Consider the following 15,289-nt stretch of genomic DNA (forward strand, 5'->3'; position numbering starts at 1 on the left):
CTGGTGCATGACAGCTGGACTGGCTGCTGGCCTGTGGTGCAGGGCTCTGTCTGCACGTCTCCTCAGACCTACAATTTATGTTTGTGTGCTCACATTATTCACTTGAGTAATGGTCTGATTTACTTGTGTGTGTGGTATTACTCACTTGTTTTCCCTAAAGAGAAACAAATACAGCTCTTTGGAGAAAGAAAGAGGAATCATTTGCTATAACTTGAGTTTAAGGTGTGTGACAGATACCCAGTTTTGAACTTAAAATGAGTGGCAAAGCTATTCTGCAGATGTCTTCTGCAAACTGAACTCCAGTTCACATTTTAAAAGGCTCTTCATGTCTCTGAATGAGGCACAGGTAGAAGAATAGAGACATGGCAATTTTTCTGGGACAGCTCTAGGATATAAACCGTTTGGAAGAAAAATATTTGACTTTAGTTAAATCCTGGGAATGAGCTACACTTCTAAATGCTGTCATGAGAGCAGAGGGAGGACTATCATGAGGTGATAGTGCACTGATGTTTGATAGAGGCTCAGGTTAAAAGTTTAAATTTGAACCATTCCAAACGTTTTTGTGTTTGGTGGAATTTGACTTTAAACCTTTTTACTTCAGTCCCATCTCAGCTGCGCTGCTTCTGGCTTCTTTTTGCCTCTGATTGGCCTGCTGGGTTTTGGTGCCAGTGAGGGTAGTCTGGCTGCAAACCTCTAGACCTTAGAGTAAAACAGCTCAGATCCTCACACCATCTCCTCAGCCCATCTGCAGAGTAAGTATATATGCCTGAGTGGCTGTGGAAAGTACACTGTAAAGGAAAAATGTCTGAGAATTATACACTTTAGCCAGAAATCTGGGTAAAATGGAAAAAAGACCCTTAAAGCAAAACCTCATCCTAATTCCAGATGGATTTTTCAAAGTGGCATAAAGCTTCTTCTAGAAACTTGAAAAACAACCTGGTTTTCAGACCACTGTGCACTTTGCAGATCTTGTTTTAATAAGCTTTTCAGTAAAACACAATTCTACATGAGTTTAAAAGCATGGAACAGCTGCTAAATTGTCTAGAATAGAATCTGTGATTACCCAGAGTGTTTCTCTTCACTGCCTTCCTAGACAAAATGGCGGGGGGAGCTTTTTCCTTCAGTGAAATAGCAGGTTCCAAAAAATATGTCTGGTTCCTATTACAGCAAAGGAAAAACTTGAGGTGTGCATTGGAAGTGCTAAGCCAGTGATTGAAATGTTAAAGTTGTTCCTAAAGGCCATTCCACATCATGAAGACATCATCTGTAAAGTAATACTGCACAATGATCTGTGAGGAGAGGAGCCTGAATTAGCATTCAGTCCTGCTGGAGCTTCCAAATGTCCCACATTCGGGTCAGCTCCTGCAGCAGAACCTCCTTGAGGAGTCTTCAGTGAGCACTGACCGATTAATTTAGTGAAAAAAAGGGTTCAGGTGAAAGATTTTATTCATCTGTGACCTGTCCCACCCCTGCACCTTTGTGCACGCCTGTGTCTGCTCAATGTGCCACATGTGCCAACTTACCCAGCGGCTTCCCCAGGATTTTGGAACTTGGAAAGAGAATTTCTGCTGCAGCAGCTCAACAGAGCACATCAATGAGGTGTCTGATTTGCCAACTTGCAAAATCTCTTTTTAAAGGCAAGTGTATGGGGAAAATAAAACAGTTGAAGTCTTCCCACTGGTAGTGTGCCAGTGGAAAAATAATTTCATTAAAAATAAGCATTCAAAGTAATTTATTGATTAAAATTGAAAATGGCAAGTTATCTGCAAAGGCTGAGGCTCTCAGAGTTCAAGCACTATAGCAGCAATGATGATAGACCTTTAGCTTCTGTACCACAGTAACTAAGATTGCTTAACAAGAGAACCCCTCTTTTCATTACTAATAGCTCTTTCTGTTCCCTTCCCTTCACCCTCTGGCATTACAAGCTGTACAGATCACATCTGCAACTTGGAGAAGTTGTCACAAGTGTTTTGGCATAAATTGGCCACATGTATTTTCTAATCTATTTTTTCCTTCAAGACAAATATTGTTACCCCAATTTTTTTTTTCCTAATTTTTGATTAAAAATTCAATCTTCCTTCCTCCCTTCTGTGGGAGGCAGGCTGAATGAGAAGGTACTGTTCAGATCTTTCCATCAGCTGGTCCTGACTGGGTTTAGTGGTGTCACATCTTTGAGTGAGATGGGTGAGCACATTGCTTTTGTAGGACTGGTAGTAGTCTGTAAAACTGTCTTTGAGCTGGGCTTGCAGTATTTAACTTTTGAGCTTTATTTTTAGTGGGTTGCTGAATTATTAATAGGGGTCACAACTAAGAGGTTTTCTTGTGAGTGGGAAAACTGCTTGTTTTACTGCAATGTTGTTACTTAGGTTTTCACACTCTGTGAAATGACAAAGGAACTCAGGATTCTTGCATGCTATAGTAGCAGTTAGCAACATAAACTTTATGGCTTATTCTCACAATAAATGTTTTAATTATTTTCATTTTAAAGGCATTCCCAAACCAAATGTAACATGGCTGAAGAAGAAGGATGTTTTGCAAATCAATTCTTCCTTGGTTTTGAATGGCTCTTTATTTCTGAGGAATGTTTCCTATGGAGATGCAGGAACATACACTTGCAGAGCAACTAATGCTCTCGGAAAAGCTGAGGCTGCATCTGTTCTCCACATAACTGGTGAGTGCTAAATGAGAATTCCCTACTGATAACAAAAGCCAGCCAATTTATAATCAAAGTTTAACCATAAAATAGTTAGGGGCATATTTAACGCTCTATTGGAAATCTGAAATTTTTGATTGCATCTGACTCTTTTAGATCTGTTATCTATTTTGAATTTCCTGTAATGTGGATCTAGGTACAGATGGTTTGCCTTGTGACTTCAAGGTTGTTCCATCTTCTTGCTTTCAGGCAACAAATAATCAACACTTAAACCACCTGACACATTAAGGAACAAAATCCACTGTCATGTTACAGTGAGTCCAGTGCTTCTAACTAGAGACATAGGGCAGGCTTGAGTATTCAGAAAATCTTCAGGAAAATGCAGGAAAATGAAAGCAAAGGCTGCTTTTGGGTTTTGATGTTCATTTTTTAAAATATAGAGGCTAATAAAATGTAGAGGAGTGGAAAAGAAAAAAATTCTGATTATGAGCCCCGAACTCCCAGAATATAAAATGTAAAGAAAAAACTCCATGTAAATCCCTCTATTGTAAGTAGATTAATTATATAATTCCATACAATGCAATCATGCCTTGCAAATCACTGCAGTTATTGGGTTATTTAGCTCTAGAGATGAGCTGTCTCACCCCTTTGCTGTGCAAAGTGCAGCACAGCTTTCTGTGACCAGTCCTGCTGCAAAGATCCCTTTCTTGGATGCACACCTAGGGCAGGGTGTGCATGGTTGGGTCTGTTGGCTGAAGAGGAGGTTCTAGAGACACAGTAGGAGCCTCTCTGTGAGGATGAGTGTAGAGCTGCTTTCCTAGTTTCAGTTTTCCTGGAGTACATCAAAACTTTGGATATTCCAGAGAGGAATTTTATTATAATGACGTGACTGGAATATTGCTCACAAGAGTCTAAATTTTGTTTCAATTCCTGGTCATGTGATATTAGTTTAAATAAATCTGAAGTGGATAAGAGGGCCAAATTCTTCAAGTTTTTGGCTATGCAAGACTGCAATGAAATGGGAGGACTTCTGCTGTCAGAACTTAGAGATTGCCGTGGCTCAGTGTTGTCTGAAAGATCCCATCAGATTTTTGGCTTGGCTGCAGGACTTGCTTGCCTGGTCAGGGGTGGTCTAGCAGTAGCACAAATTCTGTATTTCCAATAAAATTCCCTAAGGGCTGACGAGGCAACCAGTCCTTTGCCTGTGGAACTGGCCTCACTGTGGTTTTGTGGAGACTTTTTTTGTCCTGGTGTTTACAGAGAGGCAGGAGGCTTTGTACCAAAATCGCACACTGAGGAAAAATCTTGAGCCAATGTAAAATGACCCAGAGAAATTAGAATATAGCAAAAGATTTAAACCCTTCTGGAAGGAGAGACATAGATGTTATGTACATTCATTGAAACAGAAATGTTGACTAAGTGGTAAGAACTGTGTGTTTCTGACAGATTGCCCACATTTTTGGCAGTTATTCTGCCAGCATATGAGAGAAAGGAGGAGTTGCTATAGTGATGGGCATTTGACTCTGCATTCATTATGCTATCTCTATGCATAATGAGATTTTTAAAAGATGTTCTTTTTTCTATTATAACACTTTGTCATAATTCCACCTAATGGAACAGAGGAATTGCCCAGATTCCACTGAGAGAATTATTTTTCTTACAATTTCTGCATGCAATGAAATAATAAATAATGTTGTAATGAAAAATGGGAAATACATCCTCTAAGTTTTGTTTTTACAGTTACAGCCTTGTTTTTCTAACAAATTCAATAAATGTATTGGTTTCTTGAATTATTCAGAAAGTTGCATAAACATAAATAATTTCTGTTTCCCTGTACACATGTAGCTTATTTCTTAAACTGATAATTTAACTGTATAAATTAAGTTGATCCTAAAGAATTCCAAACTGCTATTATCTTTCTGCTTCATAACTAGCATGCTGCATATTTTGATGTGAAATGTTTTTTGGCATCGTGATTTAATTCATGTTCAGAAGAGATCTTATGCACTGTGTTCCAGAACAAAGACTTACAGAGAATAACACTCAATTATTGAAGGGAAGCAGAAGAAAGCGTGTCCTGATGGCATCTGGGACCGGTACAAATGTCAGTGTGGCACCTGGCGATACACTAAGGATAGGTGTGTTGTCTTTTCTGCTCTTTTATTATTATTATTTATTTATTTTATTAAAATAGAGGGAGCCCCATGGAAAAAAGTGGGTGCAGTTGTGAAGTGAATCACCCTGTCACTAAAGCCATGCAATTACTCTTTGAGCTTCACTTGAAAAAATGGAAGGGATTCAGCTGGGCTTTGTGTTTTTTCCTGCCTAAATGAATGCCTTTGTTTCCATCCCTGCCCGTGCCCTGTGCAGTGAAAATGCAGCAATTTCATTTAATGTGTTTATGGCTCCTTTCCCAAACAGATAGAAAGTCTTTAATTGCATACCTATTTGCATATGGTAGAGTCGGGGATTAAATCTTTGTTCAATTTAAATCATTGCTCCCCCCTTCCACTTTGTTCCTGTAGAAGTTAAGTTTATAAGAACTTATTGAAAGGGAAAGGATGGAGAAGTGTGGTTAGTACACATCAGCTTACAGAGCTCATACCCCTCAAGGGCCAGTCAGGATTTTGGGCCCTAGCTTGGACCTCAGTGGATTTATCCATATTCTTGTTTTTATTTAGGATGGTAATGTCCTTTATGTAGAATCACACTTGTACATACTTGTTCACAAACGTTTCGATGTGTTGAGAAAAACCTGCTAAAATGCTGTTGATTTTTAGGTTGCCCAGTGCTGCCCAGTCACAGGAATACAGTCCAGTGGCTCTTTGGACACAGACCAATTGAAGAAGTTCAGACCTTGGAATACAGAACCCTGGTTGGGGGTCGTATCCTAGAGGTGAACACCAACTCTGGTCAATTTGCTGGACAATTCCAATGTCGGACTTCAGCTAGTGCAAAACTAATGTCAGTTTGGGTAAATGTCAAGAAGGAAGGTTTGTTGAAAATTATATGACAAATTCTTGAATTTTAAAATATCTTCTTTTGCTCTGTAAAGACTTTCCTGATAACTAACCTTCTTTTCTGTGTTGAAATTAATTCAGAAAAACATAGCTTCACATATGGGAATGGTCTTATTTCAGCCAGTAGACAATGCCCATACTCACAGTTGGATATGGTAATTAATGTGTATCCAAATATCCTGTGGGGGTTCTTACTGCTTGTCTGTGTATCTGAGAAGCTGAGAGAATGTGCCTTTCTGCTTAAAGAGTTTTAAATCAGACAGGTTTTATCAACTTCCCCTTCAACAAACTTCTCCATGGTAGCCCTCCAAACTGAAACAAAACTGACTTCAAAGTTATCTTTGGAAATATCTTCATCATAATAAAAATAATGTAATTGTCATATTCCAGGACCATCACAATTAATATGGTAGTGATCTTACAGCAGACACCCTTAATCACATCAATATACTAGAGCACGCTGCACACTCAAAGATTTCCATGTGAAATTCTCAAGAATGTCTTGTAAGGTTCCCCAGCATAATGCAGCCACATAAACCCACGTTTGTATCAGTGGGTTATAAAAATGTGCAACTGAATTTCAAAATTGATGAATTTTAAAAGTGCCTTGCACTAGCAAGACAATCAGCTGTTTCTGCAAACATTTTGTCAAGTTTTAAACATTTTAAGTGTTTAGAAAAGATTTATGCCCTCATTTTCTATAATTCGTAATTATAACCAAATTATAATTAGGAATTCAGATTTAAAAACAAGCATCTGTTGGCACTGTAAGCTTTTCTATACGTTTTATCTCTTCACATATCAGTTTGATTTGGCTTATGACTGATCTGTAAGGGACTCAAGCAGTAGGATCAGTTCCCCTGTGCTCTGTATGAGGATGTTCTCGGGGACTGTTCATGGATGAGGAGGGCTCTGGAGTGCCTGAGGTTATGAAGGAAGTTACATTTGCAAAGGAATCTTACTGAGACATCTATGATCAAAGCATTTACTTTAAAAATCAAATGTAAATCAAAAAATACCCTAATAGAATTTTTCAAAAACTAGGTCCAGCCCTAGATCCTAATTATCTCATTATAGTTAGAATTTCTGCCAGTTATTGAACTGTCCACCTGCAGTCTTCAGCTGGACTTCTTTTGGTTGCCCTCTCCAGTCAGGTTGGGCAGTATTTTGGGGTGATTCCATTTTCTAGTTCTGAGCTTTAACTGTGATTGACACCTCAGTAAATGTTTCATCACTGCCATACCCCTGCATTTGTGAGGCTGTAACACCCCCCTTGGTGGTTTTTGCACAGTAGGCATTTTGAGGGCGCTTCTGAGCAGTGTCATCCTAGTTAAATAAACAATACAGTCTCTCCATCATAGCTGCAGTCAGTAAATTTAACTATTTCTACTTTGAAAAAGGCCCTTTTGTATTATTTTAAGAAACCCAGAAGTAATAAGGAAACATTGAAAAACAATAAGTTAAAGAATTCATTATGTGCTGCAAGAGTGAGTCTGTGGACACAGCTGGTAGCTATCAATTATTCTTGGTTATTATAGAAAAACCTGACTCCTTCTGTGATCACATAAAAATCTGTCAACATTGCATAGTACTTCATCTTTTACCAAGTGTCAAAAAAAATTGTGGAGGAAGGAGTAAGTGTGGAATTTTGACTAAATATAAAGGTAGTAATTGTTAGAGGTGATCGGTTTTTAATATAAAACGCTCTTTAGAACAAATTCCTTTTTCATCTTGCCAGATGCCTCAGTGGCAAATTATTTTTACATTAAATACTTCTCTGTAGTTTAGTACAGGACTTTCTTAAATCCTAAAATTATGTGAGGTGTCTGGAGTAAGATGAGTTTTGTTCAGGACAAACTTGCTGTAGAACAGCAGGAAACCTAGAGAGCCTGATTTACAATTTCCTCTTTTTAATGCTCATTGTATAAAAACGTTATGAAAGTTTTAAAGGAAGCTCATCAGTTCCTGCTGTGAGCCAGGTTCTGCCCTTCATGTGCTGATCTCACTTGCCTTCTAGAGGGCTTCATGCTCATAGGTAAGGGCTGAACTTGAGGGGAAGCTGAGCAGAACTAAATTCTACTTTGGCCCATGGTCCCTTTTGCACAGTGCTGAAATATTTGCTTTTCTACAGAGGATGTCTGTCCAGCCTACAGAGCCTGCTGCCAAATCAATCAAAACGTGACACAGTTCCAATGTACCTCTCTCACACTGCTTCCAATTGTATTTCTTAGGTTACACCTGGGAATATGCTGAGTGGAGTCCTTGCTCTGCCACCTGTGGGCATTCAGGAACCCGCTCCAGGAGCCTGCAGTGCACGAACACAGAGAAACAGAAAGTAAATGAGTCCCAATGCAGAGAGCTGCAAAAGCCAGGGATTGTTTACCAGCCCTGCAACAGAGAGGACTGCCCTCCCAGGTAAACTCCCTTCTGCTCCATTTCCATGAGCTCTTTGTGTACTAAAATGCACTCACCACCTCCTGAAATTGTTTCTGTGTTATGCTCTGAGTGTGGAATGTGGGGTTTATTTCACCATGAACCTTAAAGCATGAGAGATGTGGAAATGGATCACAAGCAAGTAGGGAAACACTTGATTCAGCTGAATAAAGACCTGAGTGTGTCTCCACACTGCTGCAGCAAGTCTTGCTGCTGCCACACCACACCTCAAAAGCCAAGCTGGAGAGCTCCCTGAGACACTGGGAGGTGCAGTTCTGTGGAATCAGTGCCACCCCAGAGGGAAAACTTGTGTTTGGAGTGGCCAGGGTAACTCTGTGTTCACCTGCTCTCCTTTGTGCCAGCAGAGCTCTCAGTAAGCTGTTTTCTGAGGAATGCCTCATTTCTCCCTAATGCCCCTCACTACGGTGCTCCTTGAATGTCCTTCCCTGGCAGTTTTCTCATTGGATCAACTGAGGATCACAGGGCTGAAAATATTTATATCACAGGGAGGTGTATCACAACATCCGATTCCAAAGGCCAAAACCATACCTCTAGACTATTTGAGTTGCACTGAGCATTCCAGCTCAACAGGTTTTCAACAGGAAGTCCCATAGGATCCTCAAAATGACTGATTTTTGTTGCTTTAAAGAATTTGCCATCACCATCAGCAAAACTCTGTGAGGAATGCACACACTTTAGAGTTGTCCCTCACTGAAAAATATTGGCAGGGAATTGTTAAGACCTTAGCTGACATTATGAGAGTGTGTCTTGCCAGTATGTTCTAAATTCTGTTCTAAATGCAGAAAACCTAGTCATAGATATGTATCAAGAGAAGTTGTTTATGTTTCATTATTAGCAGCCAAAAAACAGATTATCTTAAATTGTCATACTGAACTCCAGCCAGCCCAGAGAAAGCTAACATTTTGCCAGTAGAAAAATACTGAAATCAAACTAATAATTTGAAACACAGCTTCTATTGCGGGTTTCCCTCTTAAGCTCCAGCATTTGGAGCAGATGACAGAAGGGTGCAAGAGGTCCTGGGGCTCCTCTGAGCAAGGTCATGCCTTTCAGTGCATTGCAGGGCATGACTAAATAATCTGATTATCACCAGCCTTGGAGTCTTAACCACATAAACAAACTGGTTCTCTCATATGGCTAAAGAGAATGGGAACTGAATTGCCTCTTTATGTGCTTAGATTTGTTCTGCTTTTAATTTGCCTTTATGCAATCACCAGTGGAAGACAATTGTGTATATACTAACATAATTAACTCTGCCTTGAGCCATACGAGTATGCTAACACATTAATTGGTTTTCTTTTATGGAATATTCCATGCTTTCTATACATGAAGAGCTTCCCAGATGCCTAGAAAAGAGCCCTCTGTATGTTTCTTGGTGCCTTTAGCCTCTCTCCTTTCCTGTGATTGCTGACCTGGGAGGGAAGTGCAAAATGTCTGTTCCATTTTCCCACTTACACTGATTTCTCATCTCAAGGCAGCTCTTTAGAAAGCATCCATAAAATTATAAAGGCTTTAGATGTATGGTCTATGCACGGGACCTTAATTACTGAAAGAGTTTTGCATGTGTTTAGTCACTTCTCTCTGTCACAGGGAGAGCTACAGTTAAGCAAATATAAGGCCTTGAGCACTTAACTTGTGCTTTGCTGTGCATGCACTGCACTAAATGTTTGCAAAAGTACTTCAACTTTAAAAGGGAGAAAAAGACAAGGGTGCAGACTGTAAAAGATTAGTCTTCCTTGAATGGATTTAAGCTGTTTGAGTGTAAGAGAATGAAATAATTGCTTAAGAAAATAGAATTTTTTTCCTGTTATCACTGTTGTGGTACACATAAAGTCCATTTTATATTTCTAGCCCAGATTTATGCAAAGAGCAAGTCAACTTGACTGTGTTACCACCTGCTGCTTCCCCAGTATTGTCCCCAGTATTGTTCCTAACTGCCAAGACTGACTAAATATTTGCAATTTCTAATCAATAAATAACATACTCTGCTTGAATTGTTGTCTGGTGAGATCCCAATGTAAGAAATTTGGATGAGTTGTGGCAGCTGTCACTTTAGTACCAACTAAATTGTTACCATCCATTTTATAAGTCATGGAAAAGTACACTCTCCTTCCTCCTGGAGTGTCACATCCAGCAGGGTCTGCAGGGCTCACCTAATAACCTATTCTGGTAACAAACTTTGTAACCTCTGTTAGTAAATATGCTGTCATCACTTAACCATGTTAAGATGGCCTTGCTCAAGTGAAGAAGAAGCTGATTCTAACTATTATCACATCTAAAACTTGCAAGGACAAGTTCTTTTGCATTTTCTTTGCAAATAGTTTCTGCCAGCTGCAATAATTGCTGTAAACATGTCTGTGCATCCTGTAGGTGGGTGGCTGGGCCATGGTCTGAGTGCTCTGCATCTTGTGGCAGTGGATTTCGGCACCGACAGCTGTCCTGCCACCAAGCCACAGCCAACGGCAGCGCCCTGGCCCTGCTGCCAGGGGCCTGCACAGCCAGGGACCGGCCTGCAGCCAGGAAACCCTGCCCGGGGCAGCCCTGTCCCCTGGGGCCAGCACAGGTGAGTGACAGCATCTTCTGCAGCCTCCTGGTATTGTGGAAGTGGGACAGTGCCATCGTCTGATGAACTGGCTGAACATCTGTCCTCTTGTGCCTGAACATCTGTCCTCTTGTGCCTGAACATCTCTTCCACAAGGCAGGAGTTCTGTGGCTGTAATCACCTTTCAATTAGAAATCTTCGTTTTTTCATTTTATGCTCTATGAGCACTTTTTTTTTGTTGAAGGCATGACCTGAAAACAGAGTATTGGCTTCAGTGTATTTTACAAGCTAAGCCATTATGATGTATGCCATTTTTCAAGCTAGTTTATTGCTTTTATTGCAGTCATATTAGTACACAGTTTGCCTAGCTGTACTTGTGAAGTCCCCAAAAAAGATGTATGAATGTGCTTCAACAGCACATTGAAGTAGTTCAATTCACAGAATGCATAGAAGTCTTGTTTTACTATATTTTCTGTTTCTTCCTTCATGCAGCAAACTTGTGTTCATCTTGGTAAGATTTGTACTTATTGTTCAATGTGCAAAGTAATTCACTAGAATTGCTATTGCTGCATTCCCAATACAGGTTTTAGCAAGGCAAGTTTGTGATGGAAGAGCTACAGAAAGAATTCTGTAGCAGTAGGGATGTGGCACAATGAGAGAAGATAATGGATTTAACTTTAGGAACAGGCAGGAAAGTCAGTGTCTTGGCAGAATTGCACAGAGAGAACCAAAAATACATCGGCCTTATCCAAACTGAGGTGTGACAGGGCTGAAAAGGCAAGATGCAAAAAATCATGGCTGGGCTGTGTAGCTGGGTAACTCCAGGAGGATAATCCTGTTGTTACTAACTTTGCTGTTTCTTTTTCTCTCCCCTCACCCTTTTCTCTCCATTGTCAGTGTTCTGGTCGCTGTGTAGGCCGCCCTGCAGGTTCACAGCACCGTGAATTTATATGTCAGCTCCGGAATGGATCTTCCGTGCCAAACTCTTCTTGTGATGAAAGAAAGAGGTAAACAGTGGGAAGAAGTTACAAGTTAGATTCTTTAGATGATCAAATTGAAGTTACAGGATTGTCACTGCAGTACAAGTAGGCAAATTCTTTTGTGTCAAACAAAGGAAAGGAGGTAGAGACAGTCATCCCTTTGTAGACACTGGATGAATTCAGGAACCCAGGAGAGGTTATACCTGAAGAACACACAGCATCCAGTATGGAGTGTTTCAGGGTCAGTTAAGTTTTCTTAAAGATAAAATAACTTTTCTATTCCAGGATTAAGAAACTAGTTTAAAGAAACTCATGTTTTCTCATGAGTGAGAAGTGTGATGAGTGAGCACAAAATTAAATAAAGAGAATTCAACTTTAATATTAGAAAAAATGGAACAGGTTACCCAGAAAGTTGTGTGGTCTCCATCTTTGGAGATATTCAAAACACAGAAAATCTTGAGGATCCTGGTCTAGTTGGCTGTGCTATGAGCAGGGGTTTGGGGGCTGATCAGTTCTATTGTGTGAATAAGGGTTTAGCACAAAAGCAAACATTTCCCTGCCATTTATTTCCCTGCACAGCCCTCCTGCCAGGAGGAACTGCTCTTCGGAGGGGTGTGATGTGTACTGGCGGCCAGGCCCCTGGAGGCCCTGCAGTGTGGGCTGTGGCAGCGGGTTCCAGTCCAGACCAGTGTCCTGCGTGCACAGGCAGAGCAGCAAACCTGTGGCTGAGCAGTTCTGCAGGGGGAGGAAGAGACCAGCGACCTGGCAACACTGCAGTGTCACATCCTGTGGCAGTATGTAAATGTTTATTTAAATATGAGAATAGTAATAGTTTGTAGCAGTTATATTAGAAAATGACTCACAGTTGTACACTATTGATTCTACAAGCATTTGATTGTACATCAAAGGTAAAACTATCCTCTCCAAGGAGCACTTCGTAATCCTGGGGTTTCTTTTCTCTAACTAGGCCAGTTTGATATTAAAGCCTCAAAAGCACTTTCAGAAACAGGATATTTAGGAAGTTTTTTGCAAACTTCCCTACATGACTGTGCCAGTTGTGACTCAAAATTCTCTGAGCGAGCTGTTAATGCATCCTGTATGGGGTTGTATTCTGAAACAGACAATGAGTAAATGAATGCAATGAGATCACACCTCTTACTTGTGACTTTGTTTAAATTTGAATCCACTGCTGCCAGAAATGCACACTAAAATAATTACAAAGCTAGCAGGAACCCATGAGTTATTTACAATTACTATGGCAAGTTCTGCTATTTCTCTTTTGCTCATTATAAAGCCTTGTCATGTTTAAATATATTTTTCAGAAGGCGAATGCAAGGATACAACTCACTACTGTACTTTTGTAAAGCAACTAAAGTTATGCTTGATAGACACCTACAAACAAAGATGTTGTCAATCATGTCAAGAAATGTAAGTCCTCTATGGCAAGTTCATGATGCTGCAGTGAAGAGATGAGAAGAGAGTTCATTAAACTGACCTGCTTGAAGTATATTCTTGTAAATGAGACATTAGTTGTAACAGTTAAATGGCAACATGGGACTAATGAAAACAGTATTGTGGATTGATGTGCTGGATAAGGTATTGTTCCTTGGAGCTTTCATTTTTCATTCTTTGCAATGGAACTTCTAATGTTTTAAACATGTCTGGCTTAGCAAGATAATATCATGGCATATCATCTGTAAAATTTTGCAGGCTATCATTTATAATTTTATCTGTGAGAAAAACATTATCTAAAAGCAGCAAATACTGGTTACTGTCCTTCACTTATGAGGGAGTCATAAAAATACTTCAAAAAATTTTGGAAATGCAACAACTATTGACTCCCAGGATTTTGGTTTAGTTTTTTTTTCATCACATTTAACACCATTTTAAAATTTACAGAAGCTGTGGCTTGTAGCTGTAAAATTTTGGCAACAGCTTCATTTTCATAAACAGCTTGAGCTTAAGGGTTGGTCTCACAGGATATACTTTACGGATACCAGCTCTCAGATGGATACACAGAAGTGCATTGAATTTTTCCTGCTTGTATTTCTGTGTATGCAGTAAGAAAATAGAGATTCTGGTACAATTTTCAATGCAGCAGTAGATCTCTTTTGAATAAATGAGGTGTTATTTTTTTATTGTTTCTATTCTAATTCCAGTCTCTAAAGTACAATCAAATTTCTGGCATGATTATTATAATTTTGTACTGATATTAAATGAGACAGAAGCTTCCTTGTCAGAGCTGTGAACAAATACTTGTGAGCACTGTTCTCTTGCACATCAAGTCAAATGAGGAGCCACTAACTGGTCAAAATAGCTGTCAGATTTCTTGTCTTGAATAATCATTCTATTTTTCTCCATTAATGGGGAAAAATGTCCAAGGAAGAATTATTAATTGTGAAGATAGACAAGTGTAAGAAATCTATTTTGAGCATTTTTCCATCAAGATGATTTTTCCATCATGGCTATTAACCATCCGAGTCGTTTGCAAGTTGATAAATTCTTACCGTAATATTCCTGGGTAAATTATCTTCCATATTGCAGATTGTCTGACTGGGGCTTTAAGCAGAGAGGACCCCACAGGAGGCAGATAATAGATGTTTTTTTGCTTTTGTAGTTTCCAAACTGCTGCTCATATTGGAGGCCTGAATGCTCCCGTTGACTTGGCTCTGGTGTTCCACCTCTGAGCCGTGTGACGGGCAGAGGGCTGGGAGTGCTGTGGGGGCAGCTCAGACACAGCATCCTGCACAGAGGGGTTGCATCACTGAGAATTAGGGTAGCACTACTGTATAGAAAATGTTTAGGGTGGACTATCATGTCCAAGGCTGACTGCAAGGAGAGGATATTCCTGATCATTACCTTTTTCATCAGCAATGGGTCTTGATTGTTTAAGCAGTTTTTTAAATTAAACATTTGTAAGATACTTTTGTAGATATTTATTGTCTGATTTAAAAGTGCAATATTTTTTTTGTACAGTGTTTAATAAAGATTTTTGGACATATATTTTTTCTTATTACCAAAAGTTCTTATTCATGTTTTCCCTTTATATTTAAAGTTTTCAAATGTTAACACATAGCAATTTTTGTTGCATTAACTTTGGTTAAGTATGCATGCTATACCAAAGCAGTGCTGTAAATGTTTGTGATGGCAATTGGCATGACATTCCTCTGTAGATTATTTTATTGCTTCTCCAGTACCTGAAGATTTTAGCTTCTTGAACGTAGTTTCAATTTTTCTGAAATAAAGTACAGTTTGATTATTCACCACTGTGATTACCCTGGGATTGTTTATTACCATGATTTGCATGGTAACCGTGCTTTCATTCTTTGTTATTTTTTTCAACCTACTTGGTCCATAATTCTGAGAGGTTGATCAGACATATTGTTAATTTTCACTGCAATCTGCTTTGCACTGTTATTAAGAGACAACATAGATGTAACCTGACTGAAAAAGTGGGAACATAATTTGCCAAGATCAAAATGTCAACTCTGATTCACTAGAATCAGGATTCTTTAAAAGCTGGAATAAAATTGGATTTCTTTTCTGGGCCTTCACCAAGCACAGTTCATTTAGATCTGACAGCTCCATGTTTTGTATTTAGTGAGTGATGGGAATACCTCCATGAAAAAGAAATTGTTTCAGA

The 15,289-nt window shown here is 39.4% G+C and overlaps 1 protein-coding gene across 5 annotated transcripts in view; it reads left to right on the forward strand.

Annotated features, from left to right (window-relative positions):
• ADAMTSL3 (ADAMTS like 3) overlaps nucleotides 1-14,909 on the forward strand; it is a 170,750-nt gene extending 155,841 nt beyond the window's left edge. For all 5 annotated transcript variants that reach the window (XM_072934075.1, XM_072934074.1, XM_072934076.1 and 2 more), the window contains 8 exons: nucleotides 2,489-2,671; nucleotides 4,672-4,791; nucleotides 5,434-5,646; nucleotides 7,905-8,088; nucleotides 10,495-10,687; nucleotides 11,564-11,673; nucleotides 12,226-12,440; nucleotides 12,969-14,909. In XM_072934075.1, coding sequence (XP_072790176.1) covers nucleotides 2,489-2,671; nucleotides 4,672-4,791; nucleotides 5,434-5,646; nucleotides 7,905-8,088; nucleotides 10,495-10,687; nucleotides 11,564-11,673; nucleotides 12,226-12,440; nucleotides 12,969-13,078 — 1,328 coding nt within the window. In that variant the 3' untranslated portion in view covers nucleotides 13,079-14,909. The remainder of the gene's footprint in view (nucleotides 1-2,488; nucleotides 2,672-4,671; nucleotides 4,792-5,433; nucleotides 5,647-7,904; nucleotides 8,089-10,494; nucleotides 10,688-11,563; nucleotides 11,674-12,225; nucleotides 12,441-12,968) is intronic.
• Nucleotides 14,910-15,289: the final 380 nt, after the last annotated feature.

Source organism: Taeniopygia guttata, chromosome 10, assembly GCF_048771995.1.
Source record: "Taeniopygia guttata chromosome 10, bTaeGut7.mat, whole genome shotgun sequence".
Classification (NCBI taxonomy): Eukaryota; Metazoa; Chordata; class Aves; order Passeriformes; family Estrildidae; genus Taeniopygia; species Taeniopygia guttata.